The sequence below is a fragment of the Drosophila eugracilis genome, unplaced genomic scaffold, assembly GCF_018153835.1.
Source record: "Drosophila eugracilis isolate 14026-0451.02 unplaced genomic scaffold, ASM1815383v1 contig_649, whole genome shotgun sequence".
Taxonomy (NCBI): domain Eukaryota; kingdom Metazoa; phylum Arthropoda; class Insecta; order Diptera; family Drosophilidae; genus Drosophila; species Drosophila eugracilis.
In genome coordinates, this window is record NW_024573535.1 from 2,423,982 (window position 1) to 2,438,469 (window position 14,488).

General features: G+C 44.5%; 3 protein-coding genes across 4 annotated transcripts; 2 read left to right on the forward strand and 1 right to left on the reverse strand.

Moving 5' to 3' along the window:
• Positions 1–1,553: 1,553 nt before the first annotated feature.
• On the forward strand, positions 1,554–2,639 carry LOC108117716 (putative peptidyl-prolyl cis-trans isomerase dodo). Its single transcript, XM_017230272.2, has 3 exons — positions 1,554–1,713; positions 1,801–2,112; positions 2,451–2,639. The coding sequence occupies exons 1-3, from the start codon at positions 1,656–1,658 to the stop codon at positions 2,558–2,560; spliced, it is 480 nt and encodes a 159-aa protein (XP_017085761.1). The 5' UTR covers positions 1,554–1,655; the 3' UTR covers positions 2,561–2,639.
• LOC108117715 (protein penguin) lies at positions 2,626–5,699 on the reverse strand. Its single transcript, XM_017230271.2, has 5 exons — positions 5,136–5,699; positions 4,192–4,894; positions 3,715–4,117; positions 3,172–3,623; positions 2,626–2,871 (listed from the first exon to the last, which is right to left on the reverse strand). The coding sequence occupies exons 1-5, from the start codon at positions 5,597–5,599 to the stop codon at positions 2,689–2,691; spliced, it is 2,205 nt and encodes a 734-aa protein (XP_017085760.1). The 5' UTR covers positions 5,600–5,699; the 3' UTR covers positions 2,626–2,688.
• A 264-nt stretch (positions 5,700–5,963) lies between these two features.
• LOC108117705 (calpain-D) lies at positions 5,964–14,176 on the forward strand. 2 transcript variants are annotated; one of them, XM_017230252.2, is made up of 9 exons: positions 5,964–6,856; positions 7,689–8,308; positions 9,029–9,902; positions 10,404–10,726; positions 10,779–12,343; positions 12,412–12,918; positions 12,983–13,249; positions 13,317–13,459; positions 13,524–14,176. In XM_017230252.2, exons 1-9 carry the CDS (start codon positions 6,633–6,635, stop codon positions 13,699–13,701), a joined length of 4,701 nt encoding a protein of 1,566 aa, XP_017085741.1. In that variant the 5' UTR covers positions 5,964–6,632; the 3' UTR covers positions 13,702–14,176. The 2 variants fall into 2 exon arrangements, with proteins under 2 accessions (XP_017085741.1, XP_017085742.1); XM_017230253.2 differs by lacking the exons at positions 10,779–12,343; positions 12,412–12,918; positions 12,983–13,249; positions 13,317–13,459; positions 13,524–14,176 and having other exon boundaries at positions 5,971–6,856; positions 9,029–9,339; positions 10,404–10,502.
• The last annotated feature ends 312 nt before the right edge of the window (positions 14,177–14,488 follow it).

Consider the following 14,488-nt stretch of genomic DNA (forward strand, 5'->3'; position numbering starts at 1 on the left):
TAGCCTTGAGCTCTTGCAGCGATGCAGTCTTTATCTCTTTAATCGTTGCAAATCTCCGTCCTTTCATAGGTCTCTTCAGTTTTCAGATTTTCCAAAACAATTTTCGTCACTGCTTGAACGTTTTCATCAGTTGTTGACGTGCTTGGGCGTCCAGAGCGAGGCTGGTCATTGGCATCTTCCCGGCCATCTTGGAAGAGTTTGTACCACTTGTACACATTTTTTTTACTCAGAACAGTTTCACCGTATGCCGCTGTCAACATTTCAAGTGTTTCAGAGCACTTAATTTTATTTTTTACACAAAATTTGATGCAAATCCTTTGATCCATATTTTTCGATAGCAAAAAATCGCCGAGCTCGCAAAATAACTTGTAACTTTACGCCTCTCACAACCAAACAAAAGAGGATGTTCCATTAGAGGTGGAGAAACATCGATGCGAACATCGATGACATCGATGTTTTCGAAACATCGGCAACATCGATGTTTACCGGAGGAACATCGATGTTTTTTCTTTTCTAAGGCACATTGATTGATTGGCGAATTGTAAGTACATATATAACTTAATTTAATGGCTACGCTTATAAAACGTTAGCTTAATAATACTTCTGCGATCCGGCATCTTCGTGCGAATCTGAAAGAGTTTTCAGTAAAGCTGGACAACTTATAAGTGAACGTCGCACGCGGCTATCATCGACCGTTGTCGATAAGCTCCTCTTTTTATACAAAAACAAAGATGTAAATAAATACACAGATACATATGTATATGTGTATATGTGTGTATGTGTATATGTATATGTATAAATATACATATATAGTAGAGTTCGGAATAGTAAGTATAGTAGGAATATCACATTATCCAAAAAAACTATTATTTTCTTTGGATCATGTATGTATATATTGAAACATTGATATAAAATTTGTTTTTTTTTTGTTATTATTTACAAACTAAGAATATGACAATATACCAAAGAAGTAGAACATGAATATCATGAACAGTTTTATTTTAATTTGTTTTTCTTTTCGTTTTTATTTAATAAGTGATTAATAAATTGGATATTTTTTGTTGAAAATTTGACTTTTAATTTTTAAACATTACAAATTAAAATAAAGTTCAAATACATTAAAATAACTGCACATTTTTTTTTATTTAAAACATCGATGTTTCATCGATGTTTTCGCCAAAAACATCGTAAACATCGATGTCCGTGAACATCGATGTTTCTCCACCTCTATGTTCCATTGAAACTTGGTACAGATGTTAGGGAAGAGTGTACCAATATAACAAAACAAAAAAATCGATAATCGAAAATATGTTGCCCGCGAAATTTGAAAAGTCACCTTACTTTTTGAACACACCTCGTACTTCGCGAACTTAAATACTCATGGTATTTATTTTCCGGATGGTATATTTGAAAACTAGTGCTGTTAAGCCATTGACAGCAAAGAATGAAGGAAAAAAATTAACATTTGTCCATCGATTTACAGATAGATCAGAAGTAAATTGCCAGTGGGTATATGGTGGCGATATTAATCGATAGATATCATAACATCGACAGCACAAACTGGATCTTCCTCAACGTTACTGTAGGAGTGCCATCAATAGTTTGACAATTCTAAAAACTGTTCTGCGAATTTGTTTAAATAACTTAACGCCAGAATGCCTGACGCCGAGCAATTGCCAGAGGGCTGGGAGAAGCGTACCAGCCGCTCCACAGGTATAGTTCCAGGAGCCCTTATAATTCCACGAAAATCATAAATCCGCGAAATCTTGTTGCCGGCTAAAACATGATTCCTTTTTGCAGGACTAAGCTATTACCTAAATGTGCATACGAAGGAATCGCAGTGGGATCAGCCCACTGAGCCGGCCAAGAAAAACGGAGGAGATAACGATGAGGTACAATGTCTACATCTGCTGGTAAAGCACAAGGGCAGCCGGCGTCCCAGCTCATGGCGCGAGGCTAACATCACGCGCACAAAGGAGGAGGCCCAGCTGCTTCTGGAGGTATATCGCAACAAAATCAATCAACAGGAGGCAACCTTTGACGAGTTGGCCCGCGCTTATTCTGACTGCAGTTCCGCCAAAAGAGGCGGCGATCTTGGAAAGTTCGGCAAAGGTACGATAAAGCATATTCTGACCGGGATCTTGTATTGTAAATAGCCCTAAAAAATTAATTATATTACCACTTATGATTACCGGATAGCCAAATCTTACCGCCCTTTATCTTGTAGTCTTCAGGATATGAAGGGAATCTCTGTATAAACATAAATTCTATTTATCCTGGATCCTGGATTTCTAACATAATTCACTTTGTACTATCAGTATAATAAGTCAACTCAGTTTCCTTGAAAATCTTTATCTGCATATCTCTTCTGTGAAAAACCGAACTAATTATAACGGTGGAATACCTGCAAAAAATATAACATAAAATGTTAATGCACCTTTTCATCATAGGTCAAATGCAGCCGGCATTCGAAGAGGCCGCCTTCAAATTGCATATCGGCCAGATGTCGCCTATCGTCGAAAGCGATTCTGGCCTGCACATTATCCTGCGCAAGGCCTAGACACCTGGACTCCTCGATCACCGACCCCACATCTCTCTCTTCACAAAAATAAAACAGAATTTACATTTATTTCAATATAGAATTATGTATTTTAAAATGTTAGGTTTTGTCTAAGCTAAAATGGGTTTTCATTTGCCAATGTTTAGTTTGGTGGCCAGCATCTTGGCCCCGGGCGTCTTCTGATTAACGAGTGCCTGGCTTATGCTCTTCTCCGTGATGGTCTTTTTGCAATCATCCAATAGCGCCGGACAGTCTTCCACCAGCTTCACCAGGACGAAACACGCCCGGTTCACGCCCAGCCAGACTGTGAGCTGAAAGAAATGAAATCATAGAAACAATTAGGATCGGATTGAACAAGATTACTATGGGGACCGAAGCTTAGAAACTAGTTATTTATAATATGATATTAATTACGACAAATTCTTAAATAGAAACACATTTTATTAAATCCCATGCTGAGGCACTGATCAATTTAACACATAGAGTGCGTTCCTAAAAGTAATGTTATCATGTCCTAAAAATAAATAACTTCGATAAAATTTGGAAATGTATTCTTGTTTCTCAGAATTAAATGATTTTGGTGAAGAGTTAGGCATATTTCAACTACTTACCACATCGGTGGAAAAGCTTTGCAGGAGCTGTTGGCAAAAAGGAGTGGCGTCACGCTGTCCATCGTTTTTGATGATCTTCTTCAATACAATGTGCATGCCGGCATCCTCGATTCCAGAAACCTGTGGAGCCACTGGTGCCTCCTCCTTTGCCGCTGTCTTTTTGGGCTCCTTTTTGGCTTTCTTTAGCTTGGGTTCGGCATCATCATCATCCCCCTCTTTTTGCTTTTCGCCATCTTCTTCAGAATCTGGGTCTTCATCATCGCTGCTGCTTTCGGCGTTTAGAAGTTTCCTACGCTTTTTGGTGGCCTCAGCTATAATGGCTTCCACATCATTGTGAGGCTTCTTCTTATTTTGCGATAGGGGATCGACGGCATCTACTGAAATGCGCCACTCCGGCTGTGCGACCACTTGGGCGAGGGCTTTCGCCGCCTTTTCATAGGATTCGCCATGAACTGAAAGTCAGAACGATTAAATTAAATTTTTTGTTTTAAATATTTCTTAACTAACTAAATATATATGTATAAATCTAATTTGGGTACTCACTGTGATTAAGTATGTCGGCGGTGACCAGGCCGATGTTGCTATTGGACAGCCAGAAAGCAGCATCTTCGACGATGGCTTGTGCAATCGGCGCCTCTATCTGCTCGAGGATCTCCTTGCGTCGAAGCTCCTTCTCCTTTTTGCCAAATGCCAGGCCCTCGTCCACTACGCGAATGAAATCCGGATGGAAGCATACGGTATCGCCAGGAGCCACTAGCCATTGAATCACTCTTCGACCATACGGATTGCTAACCAGCGTCTTAAGATCGCCGTGCAAATAGTCGTAGATAGCTTTCTTGGTGGCCTTTGTGTCGTCCAAGGCGTTTAGCAAAGAAATGAGAAACACGTGACCGTGCTCGTGTGTAGCGATCTTGAGTAGGTGCTCCTTGATGTTTTTAATGATTGCCTGCACGGGTGTTTAATATACATATATACATATTAGACTTTTCTGGTACGTCCTGTCATATATTATTCACTTACCCTGCGGTTCTTCGGCGTGGACCTATAAAAGCATATAACGCTCGCCTCGCTCCCTTCCTTGGTCGACAACATGTGAGGCATAAGAGCCGCAAAAGCAGTAACCGTCTCCTCCAGCTTCTCCTCATCCTCGTTGCAGGCGCGCAGGTATTCTAGCATAACCGAGTGAACTAACGAACTGTCCACCAGCTGTTTGTTGGCCACGTGATCCAGATTCGCTTTCACTGAGCCCAAAATGGAGGCCTTCATATTGGCGGCCTCCTTGTAGGTGTCGCTTAACGATTTGACATTCGAATCCTTTGCCTTACGATACAGATCGCCATAGAATTCCTGGCGCATGTAGATGCGTTGTTGGGGCGTGGCACCCTGGTACATTGTGTCTAGCAATCCACTTGCAATGTTGTGTCCGGCCAAACGAACTATATGGCCGTATAGGCTGTCAACCAGTTTTGATTTTGTGGCAGGGGCGCCGTATTTAAGCATTCGCTGGACGCAGAACTGGGCGTACTTTGACTGGCACATCACTACGGTGAAGGGTAGTAGCTGTTCAGAGATCTCAGTCCGTAAAGTTGGCGAGGCGTACTTCAGCATACACTGAAGCATGCGGGCGGTATCGTGGGCCTTCACAACCTTCGAGATGGTGTCGCCAACATTGAGTACCTTGTAGATTTCCTGCACCAGTTTGTCCTTGTTCTCCGTCCGACGGCTGTATAGGGAACATAAAATGAAGTCAATAAAACATTTTAAATGAGAAGCTATTTATAGCTTATTCACATTTTACCACGGGTAAATAAATGAAGAACAAGGCTAATATTCTTAATGTCAATATTATGGGAAATAATATTATTATATTACCATCCTTGTAAAATAAATGAATTTAAGTCAAGACATAGTTGTTATTGTAGTTTGGAGGGTAATTTAAACTCATGATTTTTCGAAAACCTTACCATCGGAGCTTCTCGTAGATCTGTTTGGCTTCCTTGGTAATCTCATAGGTGTCCTTGGAGCTCTTGCGCTTTAGTTTTAGCTCCTTCTTCTCCTGCTTGAATTTGTTCCAGTCCTGTTTTTCACCCTCCGCAGGAGCTTGAGCCTGTGTTTGTGGTTTTCCGCGAAACTTGTTGCTATCTGCGAACTTGTTACCACCAAACTTCTTGCCGTCAGCTGATCCAGATTTATCGAATTTCTTGAAGCCACCTGGTCCGGATTTATCAAACTTCTTGGCACCACCTGCGCCCGGTTTTTCAAACTTTTTACCGGGTGCTCCTCCAGATTTGTCAAATTTTCTTTCGCCTCCTGCTCCACCGGGCTTAAATTTCTGTCCATTGACGAATTTTCCTGGCGGTCTATTGGCCTTAAGGGGCTTGACCACTTTGGCCACGTTAGCAGGTCCTTTCGGTTCTGAACTGACCATGGTTTATGCGTTTATTTCGATCCTTAAACTAACTATTAGCAAATGTTATTGCTAAAAACTACACGTGCGTTGATGAGAGTGACCAGAGAGTACAAGTATACCAAGAGCCGTGTAATACCAAAAGAGTATTTTAGCTATTCTAAGCTAAAAGTGTGGACCTAATTGAATTGAATAATTTTATTTATTGGTAAATATTAATTGTAAACAAACTGCTTTGTTTAAGTTATTAAAACAGCCATTATCTCAATAATTTTCGTTTAACTATATAATGCATTGAATATATTTATTTCAAAATTGTTGATTGTTTTTTATATTAAAGCGTTATTTGAAGCGTTACCAAAATCAGAAATATAATTTGTAATACTTTACAACTGGTGGTAGGAGGTTAATTATAACTGTTTTTTGGTTGAGCATCTATGTACATATGTATGTTTAAAAATGGGGCGGTGAACTTTATATACTTCTGAGGAGAGGATAACATATCTAATTCCCTTTTCTAATATGTTTCTTAATTTAATTATTTTTTTTTAATTGCGAAGATAAAGAAGGCCTGCGTTTTGATTTTCGTTGTTGCACCCTGGTCGCTTTCTATTCTAATCAATTTAGCAAAAATGTTAGTTATTGTTTTGTAATTGTACAACACTGGCTTTTCGGGGTAACATAATGGACATGACAACCCTGTCAGGCAGGGTTCACGCACTCGGGTAACCCTGTCGTTGCAGGTGTTTGCGCACGTCGACAACCCTAGCGGCAACAGTTAAAAAATGGTGTGAAACGGCGACGGAGAACGCGGCGTGCAACTGTTGGAAGCCATTGCTTGGTCCTCGTTTTGGTCCCGGGTTCTGGTCCTCCTATCGATCTCCATCTCCGCCCGGTCACCAACGCACCAACACACCACTTCCATTGGTAGTTCCATTTCCACATCCGCATCCAAATCCACATCCACTCCCCCGCCAGCCAGCCAACAACAACAACAGCAGCAGAAGCTCGCAATTCGAAACGGAACTTAAAACTTTTGCGTGTCCCCCGCGAAATGGGCACTATCTCATCCGTGCTTCAATGGTCGTGCACCAAGTGCAACACGATCAATCCCACGGAATCGCTCAAGTGCTTCAATTGCGGCACCGTTCGGAAAGTGTTTCCTCAACAACATCAGCAACAGCAACGAAGAGTCCCCGCCTCCTGGACAGCTGATGATGCACTGGATCAGGAACAGGCGGAGAAGGATAAGGAGAAGGGCAGGGCGGCAGTTGCCAGGTAAGCGGAGCGGTCGCCACAAAAACAAACAGCCTGTGCCCCTTTTATGAGTGTGTGTGTGTTCGTCCGTGTGCTTGAGAGCACCAGTGTTGACATCCAATTGGAGAAAAAATACGCCAACTAGAAATATATAAGCATCCAAACAATTTACAATTTTGAAATTTCAACTACTGTTTACTAAGCTTCTATAAAAGTATCCTTAGTTGAATTAACTGTACCCAAATAGTGGCTTTTAGATGGATACGGAAGGAAGCGTGGTACTCCTTAGTAGCAAACCTTTTTAAGAACGCATAATTTAGTCTTTTTACCGCTTATAATTCAGATTCAAAGTTTTATGTCCAAACATTCGGATTAGCATTAGCTCACTAGGTGTAAGTGAACTTAAGGAGAGGGAGGTTTTTTATTTTGAATACTGCATTTTTCGAAGAATTAGAAATTATGAGTAAAAGCTAAAGACTGGGAAGTCGCCAGAACCTAGCTTTTAAAGACAAGATGTCCGCACTGGTGATTGTCCCCGAGCGTGTGTGCGTGTGTGTAAGAGAGAGCATGTATACACAGCAGCGGCAGAAGCAACAACAAAACAGCCGAGCAGCGAGAATTGGGGAAAATCGATTTGGATAAAGAAGCATTGTTTACAAGTTTATCGATTCGCGAACTCGCTCGGCAAGCTGAAGAGCAAAAGAACTCCCGAGGCGGACGGACGAGCAGAGAGTAGGAAAATGCCCAGTCATTGAGATAACCTTTGCGGTCAGCAGCAAGTTGGGAAAGCCCAATAGAACAAAATCCCTTCCAAACCCGACGAAAAACAAAAACCCGTTTACCTATTTTGCAGGAGTGAGTACAAGCATGTGTATAAGTCCCTGCTGCGCGGATGCTTGAAAAGACCACAGCGAAACAGCCAGAATCTGCCTGCCAATTGTGTGGACTGCGAGGACACGCGCAAGTACATCAAGAGCTCCATCGAGCTGTACCGCCACTTCTCGAATCCGGCCCTCAACCGCCGGTGGGTGTGTCACGCCTGTGGCACGGACAACAGCTCGGTCACCTGGCACTGCATCATCTGCGACACGGTCAGCTACCTGGCGCCCATCTACAAGGACGCCATCGCTGCCGACCGAGGCCAAGAGCTGGCCGGCAGTCTGGGCAATCACGGAGAGCTGCTGGCGGCGGACCACCAACATCATCATCATCACCACCTCCACCAAGAGTTGGAGGAGCAGCATCATCACCAGCATCAGTTACATTCCCAGCACTCGCACAAGCGGCACCTCAAGGGTAGATCTGCATCGGGATCTGGATCTGGATCGGGATCTGGACTGCGGCGCACTCAAAGCCTGAGCACCGCCATCGACAAGAGCACCTCCGGGCGCAGTTGTCACATTTGCTATGCGAACAACCAAAGCAAAGACATCTTCAATCTGCCGCAGGTCAAGCCGACGCCGCAGCTGACAGGTTCGTTTCAAAGCTAGTTCTAAGGCAATACTAATTCAAATCGTGGATGACGAATGTTAATACATAAAGCATAATGGAAATAGACATTACATACGGCCATATAAATAGATAAAGTTTGGAAAAACAATAATTCATAAGCTTGCTAAAATTGATAATAATAACGATAGAATGCAGGGATTATGGACAAATAGTTAGGAATAACATCATGAATAATGTTGATATTTATATAATAATAAATAATAAGAAAACCACTTAAAACCACGGATCACAAATGGATAAAAGAGATCCTTTAAAGCGTTAAATAGAGGCTTCGCCTCCCTTAATTAAGGGCAAGAAAAATAGTCTAATGGCTGATGCAGTATTTTCTATTTATTTTACTAATTTGCAAAATCAATTGGTTTAGCCTTAAAAAATGATTTCATTGCCAAGGAATACCACTTGAGAAGCTGCTTTAATATTTTTGGAAAAATTTAAAAACTTTAATGGCTTTAAGTTGTATGAGTTTTAATTACAAATAATAGACTTTAGAATATATCAGTAAAAGATAACAATGAGTTGTAATTACAATTAATAGACTTTAGAATATATCATTAAATGATAACAAAGGGATTGGAAATATGTAGTAATTAAAATCTCTGAAAGTGATCCAAGTGAGTATTGTGCACTTGTGCTCAAATAACTTATTAACGCAGATAAATGAACTTAACTTATTTCTCGCAGGTATTCCCCCGGTGGCCGCCTGCAGCAACTCCCGATTTGCCATCGCCAACGACACGTTTTGCCGGCGCAAGCAGAACAACAACAACAAGAACCAAAATCACAAAGTGGTACGCGAGAGCGGAGCCAAGCGGAAGTATAACTTCACCATAACCACGCTCTCGCGTTCGGCGGCCAAGGATTCCGGCCAAGGCCAAATGAAGCCACTGCGTCAGCCCCTTAATCTGAATGTGAATCTCCAGCAAGAGCAGCAGCAGAAGACGCCGGGAAATCCACAGCAGTTGCAGAGGAAGACCCAGCGGGAGCCAGCAGCAGTGAGTATGAATCCAACGCAGTTCACCATTCCGCGGAACGGCGTCTTCATAGCCGTCAACGAGTGGTCGGAGCCAATGGCCAACAGCTCCTCTGGCTCCTCCAGCACAAATCATCATCATCACCATCACAGCAACAGCATCAACAACAACAGCAGTTCCGGCAGCAGCAACAAGTTGTATGAAAACGAGTGTGTGGCCTTGGCTCAGCAGCAACTAAGAGCAGCTGCTGCTCAGGCGGCACAGGCAGCCGCCACAGCGGTGGCCATTGCGAGCACGCCATCTGGCAAGGCGTCGGCGGAGCCAACTCCTCTAGCTACTATGCCCATATATGCGCAGGTGAACAAACAGCACAAGCTGAAAAAAAAGCAACAGACTGTCAACGAAACGCAAACAAACAACAATGGCAGTGGAGAGATTACGGATGCGGTCAGTGAATCCCTCGCAGGATTGGGTACCAGCGCCGATGGCAGCGGCGAGGCCAGTGAATCTGAGTCGCAAGTGGAGGAGCATTCCATCTACGCCAAGGTGTGGAAGGGACCACGCAAGACGACCGAATCGAAAATGTAATTGCCAGAGAGCCGGCTTCGGAGATTAGCCAACACCCATCCAATTTCCTTTCCCTCCAAACCAAAACGACTTTGTTCCGCTTATCAGTTGACAAACTTTTTTTTTGCTGATAATTTGCGTGGCGCTTAGTCATTCGGGCATTCTGTTTAAACTCGGTATTTTTACCGGCTACCAGCTTGTTTCTGTTTGTTATGAGTTTTGCTTTATTATTTAAGTTAAATTTAAAACTATAAGTGTATTATTTACTTATTCGGCTTACTTAACAGATTGTCATAACTTGTAAAAGGTAGTTTCTATAAAAAGTTCGTTGTTGACTGATTCAACTAGGCTATTTGCAAATAATAATCTCTATATGCATAGCTGTATGCAGCTTGAGTTATGACAAACTGTGCGACAAGTGGACTATAAAATTCACTTATGATTTTGTTTATCTCCCGGCTTGAATTAATTTTGAACTTGAATGCAATATAATTGATTGTTTTGTTTTCAATTTGCAGTACGCATGATCCCGGGAGCAGTAGTCGCCTGATATTAGCCCCATCCGCAACAGCAGTAACATCATCCTCGGGAGTCGGAGCGTTAGTTGCAGCAGCCGGCGCAGTTCCTGCCGCACGGCACGACAATAAAGCACAGCTGGGCAACAGCAACGGCAGCCGCAGTAAGATGTGGACATGCATTAAATGTTCCTATGCCTACAACCGACTCTGGGTGCAGGCCTGCGAAATGTGCGAGGCCAAACTGGAGCAGCAGCATCAGCAACTCCAGCAGCAGCAGCAGCACCATTCACAGCAGCAACAGCTGGCAGGTGTTCAGGAAAAAGGTAAGGTTTACCGCGAGTTATATAAATCAAAGTCTGACCAATATCTTTCTAGAAACCCCCCGCGACGAGCCCTGGACGTGTAAGAAGTGCACCCTGGTAAACTACTCCTCGGCGATGGCCTGTGTGGTCTGCGGCGGCTCCAAGTTGAAGAGCATCTCATCAATCGAGGACATGACTCTACGAAAGGGCGAGTTTTGGACCTGCAGCCACTGCACACTGAAAAACTCGCTTCACTCACCGGTGTGCAGTGCTTGCAAGTCGCACCGTCAGCCGCAGCTTTCAATGACTATGGAAGCGGTGCGCGAGCGACCGGATGGCCAGTCGTACGAGGAGCAGGATGCTGCAGCAGCCGGGGGTGGAAGTAGTAGTGGATCCAGCGTCCACCAAACAAGCACCAACGAAGTCAAAACACCAACAGCTTTGAATCTTCCACTAGCTTCGGTGGCCTTGCCCATGCCGATGCTGCAAATTCCAACGTCATCGGCAGCTGGACTGCGTGGGTCGCGCAGTCCCTCGCCTAGGATGCAGCCACTGCCATCGCTCCAGCAGCAGAGAAGTTCAAGTTCTTCTGGAGCTATACCTAAACGTCACAGCACAGGCGGCTCCATTGTTCCCAGGAACATCTCTATTGCCGGACTGGCCAACTACAACTTGCAGCAGGGCACCGCATCCGTAGTATCTGCCTCAGGAGCTGGAGCCAGTGCCAGCTCAAAAAAGTGGCAGTGCCCAGCTTGTACATACGAAAACTGTGCTGCATCCGTGGTATGTGACATCTGCTCAAGTCCGCGTGGCCTGGCAAGCGCTGTTTTGGGAGAGGCTATGGCCAGGAAGTCCATTCGAGTTGCCCTCACCCCGGCAGATATCAGACAGGAGAGCAAGCTGATGGAGAATCTGCGCCAGCTGGAGGAAACAGAGGCGCTGACCAAATGGCAAAACATTATCCAGTACTGCCGTGACAACAACGAGCTTTTCGTGGATGATTCGTTTCCGCCGGCACCAAAGAGCCTGTACTACAACCCGGCGAGCGGAGCAGGCGAGGGCAATCCTGTGGTGCAGTGGCGACGACCGCATGAAATTAACTGCGATGGCGGGGCGTATCCACCGTGGGCTGTATTCCGCACACCGCTGCCCTCAGACATTTGCCAAGGAGTCTTGGGCAATTGCTGGTTACTTAGTGCGCTGGCGGTGCTAGCGGAGCGCGAGGATCTGGTCAAGGAGGTGCTGGTCACAAAGGAGATATGTGGCCAAGGCGCATACCAAGTACGCCTCTGCAAAGATGGAAAGTGGACGACTGTGCTAGTGGATGATCTATTACCGTGCGATAAACGGGGCCATCTAGTCTACTCGCAGGCCAAGCGCAAGCAACTATGGGTGCCGCTAATCGAGAAGGCAGTGGCCAAAATCCACGGCTGCTATGAGGCGCTGGTCTCCGGCAGAGCCATCGAGGGACTGGCCACGCTGACAGGAGCGCCTTGCGAGAGCATACCGCTTCAGGCGAGCAGCTTGCCCATGCCCAGCGAGGATGAGCTGGACAAGGACCTGATATGGGCGCAGCTGCTAAGCTCGCGGTGTGTACGATTTCTTATGGGCGCCAGTTGTGGCGGTGGCAACATGAAGGTGAGTCCTTCACATTTACGAATATATACAAAATATTTATTAATTTGACTATTTACCCTAAACCACAGGTGGACGAAGAGGAGTATCAGCAAAAGGGGTTGCGCCCGCGACACGCTTACTCAGTGCTAGACGTGAAAGATATCCAGGGACATCGACTGCTTAAGCTGCGCAATCCGTGGGGTCACTATTCGTGGCGTGGTGATTGGTCGGATGATTCCTCCCTGTGGACGGACGACCTCCGGGATGCTCTAATGCCGCACGGCGCTAGTGAGGGTGTCTTTTGGATCTCGTTCGAGGACGTTCTTAACTACTTCGACTGCATTGACATCTGCAAGGTGCGCTCCGGCTGGAACGAAGTGCGATTGCAGGGCACTTTGCAACCCCTGTGCTCCATCTCTTGTGTGTTGCTCACTGTGCTGGAGCCGACGGAGGCGGAGTTTACGCTCTTCCAGGAGGGACAGCGCAACTCGGAGAAGTCGCAACGCTCGCAGCTGGACCTGTGCGTTGTGATTTTCCGCACCCGATCTCCGGCGGCGCCAGAAATAGGTCGTTTAGTAGAGCACAGCAAGCGGCAGGTGGGTGTTTCTGATACGCAGGGTAGTCTAAGTGTGCTAACAATAGCAAAATATCTTACTTCAGGTGCGCGGTTTTGTGGGCTGCCATAAAATGCTAGAGCGGGATATTTACCTGCTTGTGTGCCTGGCTTTCAACCACTGGCACACGGGCATCGAAGATCCGCACCAGTATCCGCAGTGCATACTGGCAATACATAGCTCAAAGCGACTTCTGGTGGAGCAGATTAGTCCCTCTCCGCACCTCCTGGCGGACGCCATTATCAGCCTGACCTTAACAAAAGGGCAGCGACACGAGGGGCGCGAGGGCATGACCGCCTATTATCTGACCAAGGAAAGTGCTTAAAGAAATGTGAATCTTATTGAAGGGATGGGATAATTTAATTGAATATCTATTACAGGGCTGGGCGGGTCTGGTTGTGATGGTGGAGAATAGACATGAGAACAAGTGGATCCATGTAAAATGCGACTGCCAGGAAAGCTACAATGTGGTGTCCACAAGGGGCGAACTCAAGACGGTGGACTCAGTGCCGCCACTCCAAAGGTGGGTTCTCTGTATTCTAAATTAAATTGCTAAATTAACTGATTATTTGTTATAATAACCATAGACAAGTTATAATCGTGCTTACCCAACTGGAGGGCAGTGGTGGCTTTAGTATTGCCCACCGGCTAACCCATCGGTTGGCAAACTCTCGCGGCCTTCACGACTGGGGCCCACCCGGTGCTACCCACTGTCCGCCCATCGAGAATGTGCATGGATTACACGCCCCGCGGCTGATCACCTAAGATGAGATTGGATTGGGACTTGGGAAAGCGAATGGCGAGATATGAGTAGTAGGCCACTGTTGAGGCTCTCTCTCGATCTGTCATTGTTGGCATGCGTCTCCGCTCATTTCTACCCGTACTCTAGTCGATGTTTTGTTAAAGTATCACATCACAGCGAAGAAAACCAAAAGCTTAAACCAACCAACTAAGCAAAACATATATATGTGTATAGATAGATCCGTGCAGATATGATGTGTTTATGTACTACGTCTCATTTGGAACAGCGGAGCATATTGGTTTGGCAACGGCAGAGTCCGGAAGCCGATATCATGAGTCCGAAGATCTCGGCACGATTCCATCAAGATCAAATGATATATGTTTTGATTTAAACGCCGATGTTTATGGATTATATAGATATGTATTGTGAATTTAAGTGCATCCAATATTAATATGTGTATTGTTTTAAAAATAAAGACTACAAGTTATAAAAGCGAAATTTATTTGAGTAATTAAATATTTTAAAAGAAGAAAGGATGGTCGTCCTGCAGAAAGACAGGCAATGTTTAAGATGTTTTAAAAAGCCAAGCCAAGGTGTTGTAAATATTATGGCTATGTGCAATAAAACCTTCCAGTTTAATTAGCATTACAGTGGATACCTTTAGTCATCGGTTTTTATTTTTTCAACTTTAAACGCAAAAAAATGGTTAAATCTCACTTATGAAGAAGAGTTTAAAAAATGGTATAATAAAGCTAATTTTCATAAATATATAGATAGGAAAACCAAAAAAACGAGAAATTTGCATTATAG

Coding starts and splice junctions, on each gene's coding strand:
- LOC108117715 (XM_017230271.2), bottom strand. CDS start 5,599: ATGGTCAGTTCAGAACCGAAAGGACCTGCTAACGTGGCCAAAGTGGTC. Junction 4,895..5,135: donor ATCTACGAGAAGCTCCGATG/GTAAGGTTTTCG, acceptor TTCCCTATACAG/CCGTCGGACGGAGAACAAGG. Junction 2,872..3,171: donor AAAGCTTTTCCACCGATGTG/GTAAGTAGTTGA, acceptor CATTTCTTTCAG/CTCACAGTCTGGCTGGGCGT.
- LOC108117716 (XM_017230272.2), top strand. CDS start 1,656: ATGCCTGACGCCGAGCAATTGCCAGAGGGCTGGGAGAAGCGTACCAGC. Junction 1,714..1,800: donor GCGTACCAGCCGCTCCACAG/GTATAGTTCCAG, acceptor TCCTTTTTGCAG/GACTAAGCTATTACCTAAAT. Junction 2,113..2,450: donor TCTTGGAAAGTTCGGCAAAG/GTACGATAAAGC, acceptor TTTTCATCATAG/GTCAAATGCAGCCGGCATTC.
- LOC108117705 (XM_017230252.2), top strand. CDS start 6,633: ATGGGCACTATCTCATCCGTGCTTCAATGGTCGTGCACCAAGTGCAAC. Junction 10,727..10,778: donor GGCAGGTGTTCAGGAAAAAG/GTAAGGTTTACC, acceptor ATATCTTTCTAG/AAACCCCCCGCGACGAGCCC. Junction 13,250..13,316: donor CCGCCTATTATCTGACCAAG/GAAAGTGCTTAA, acceptor TATCTATTACAG/GGCTGGGCGGGTCTGGTTGT.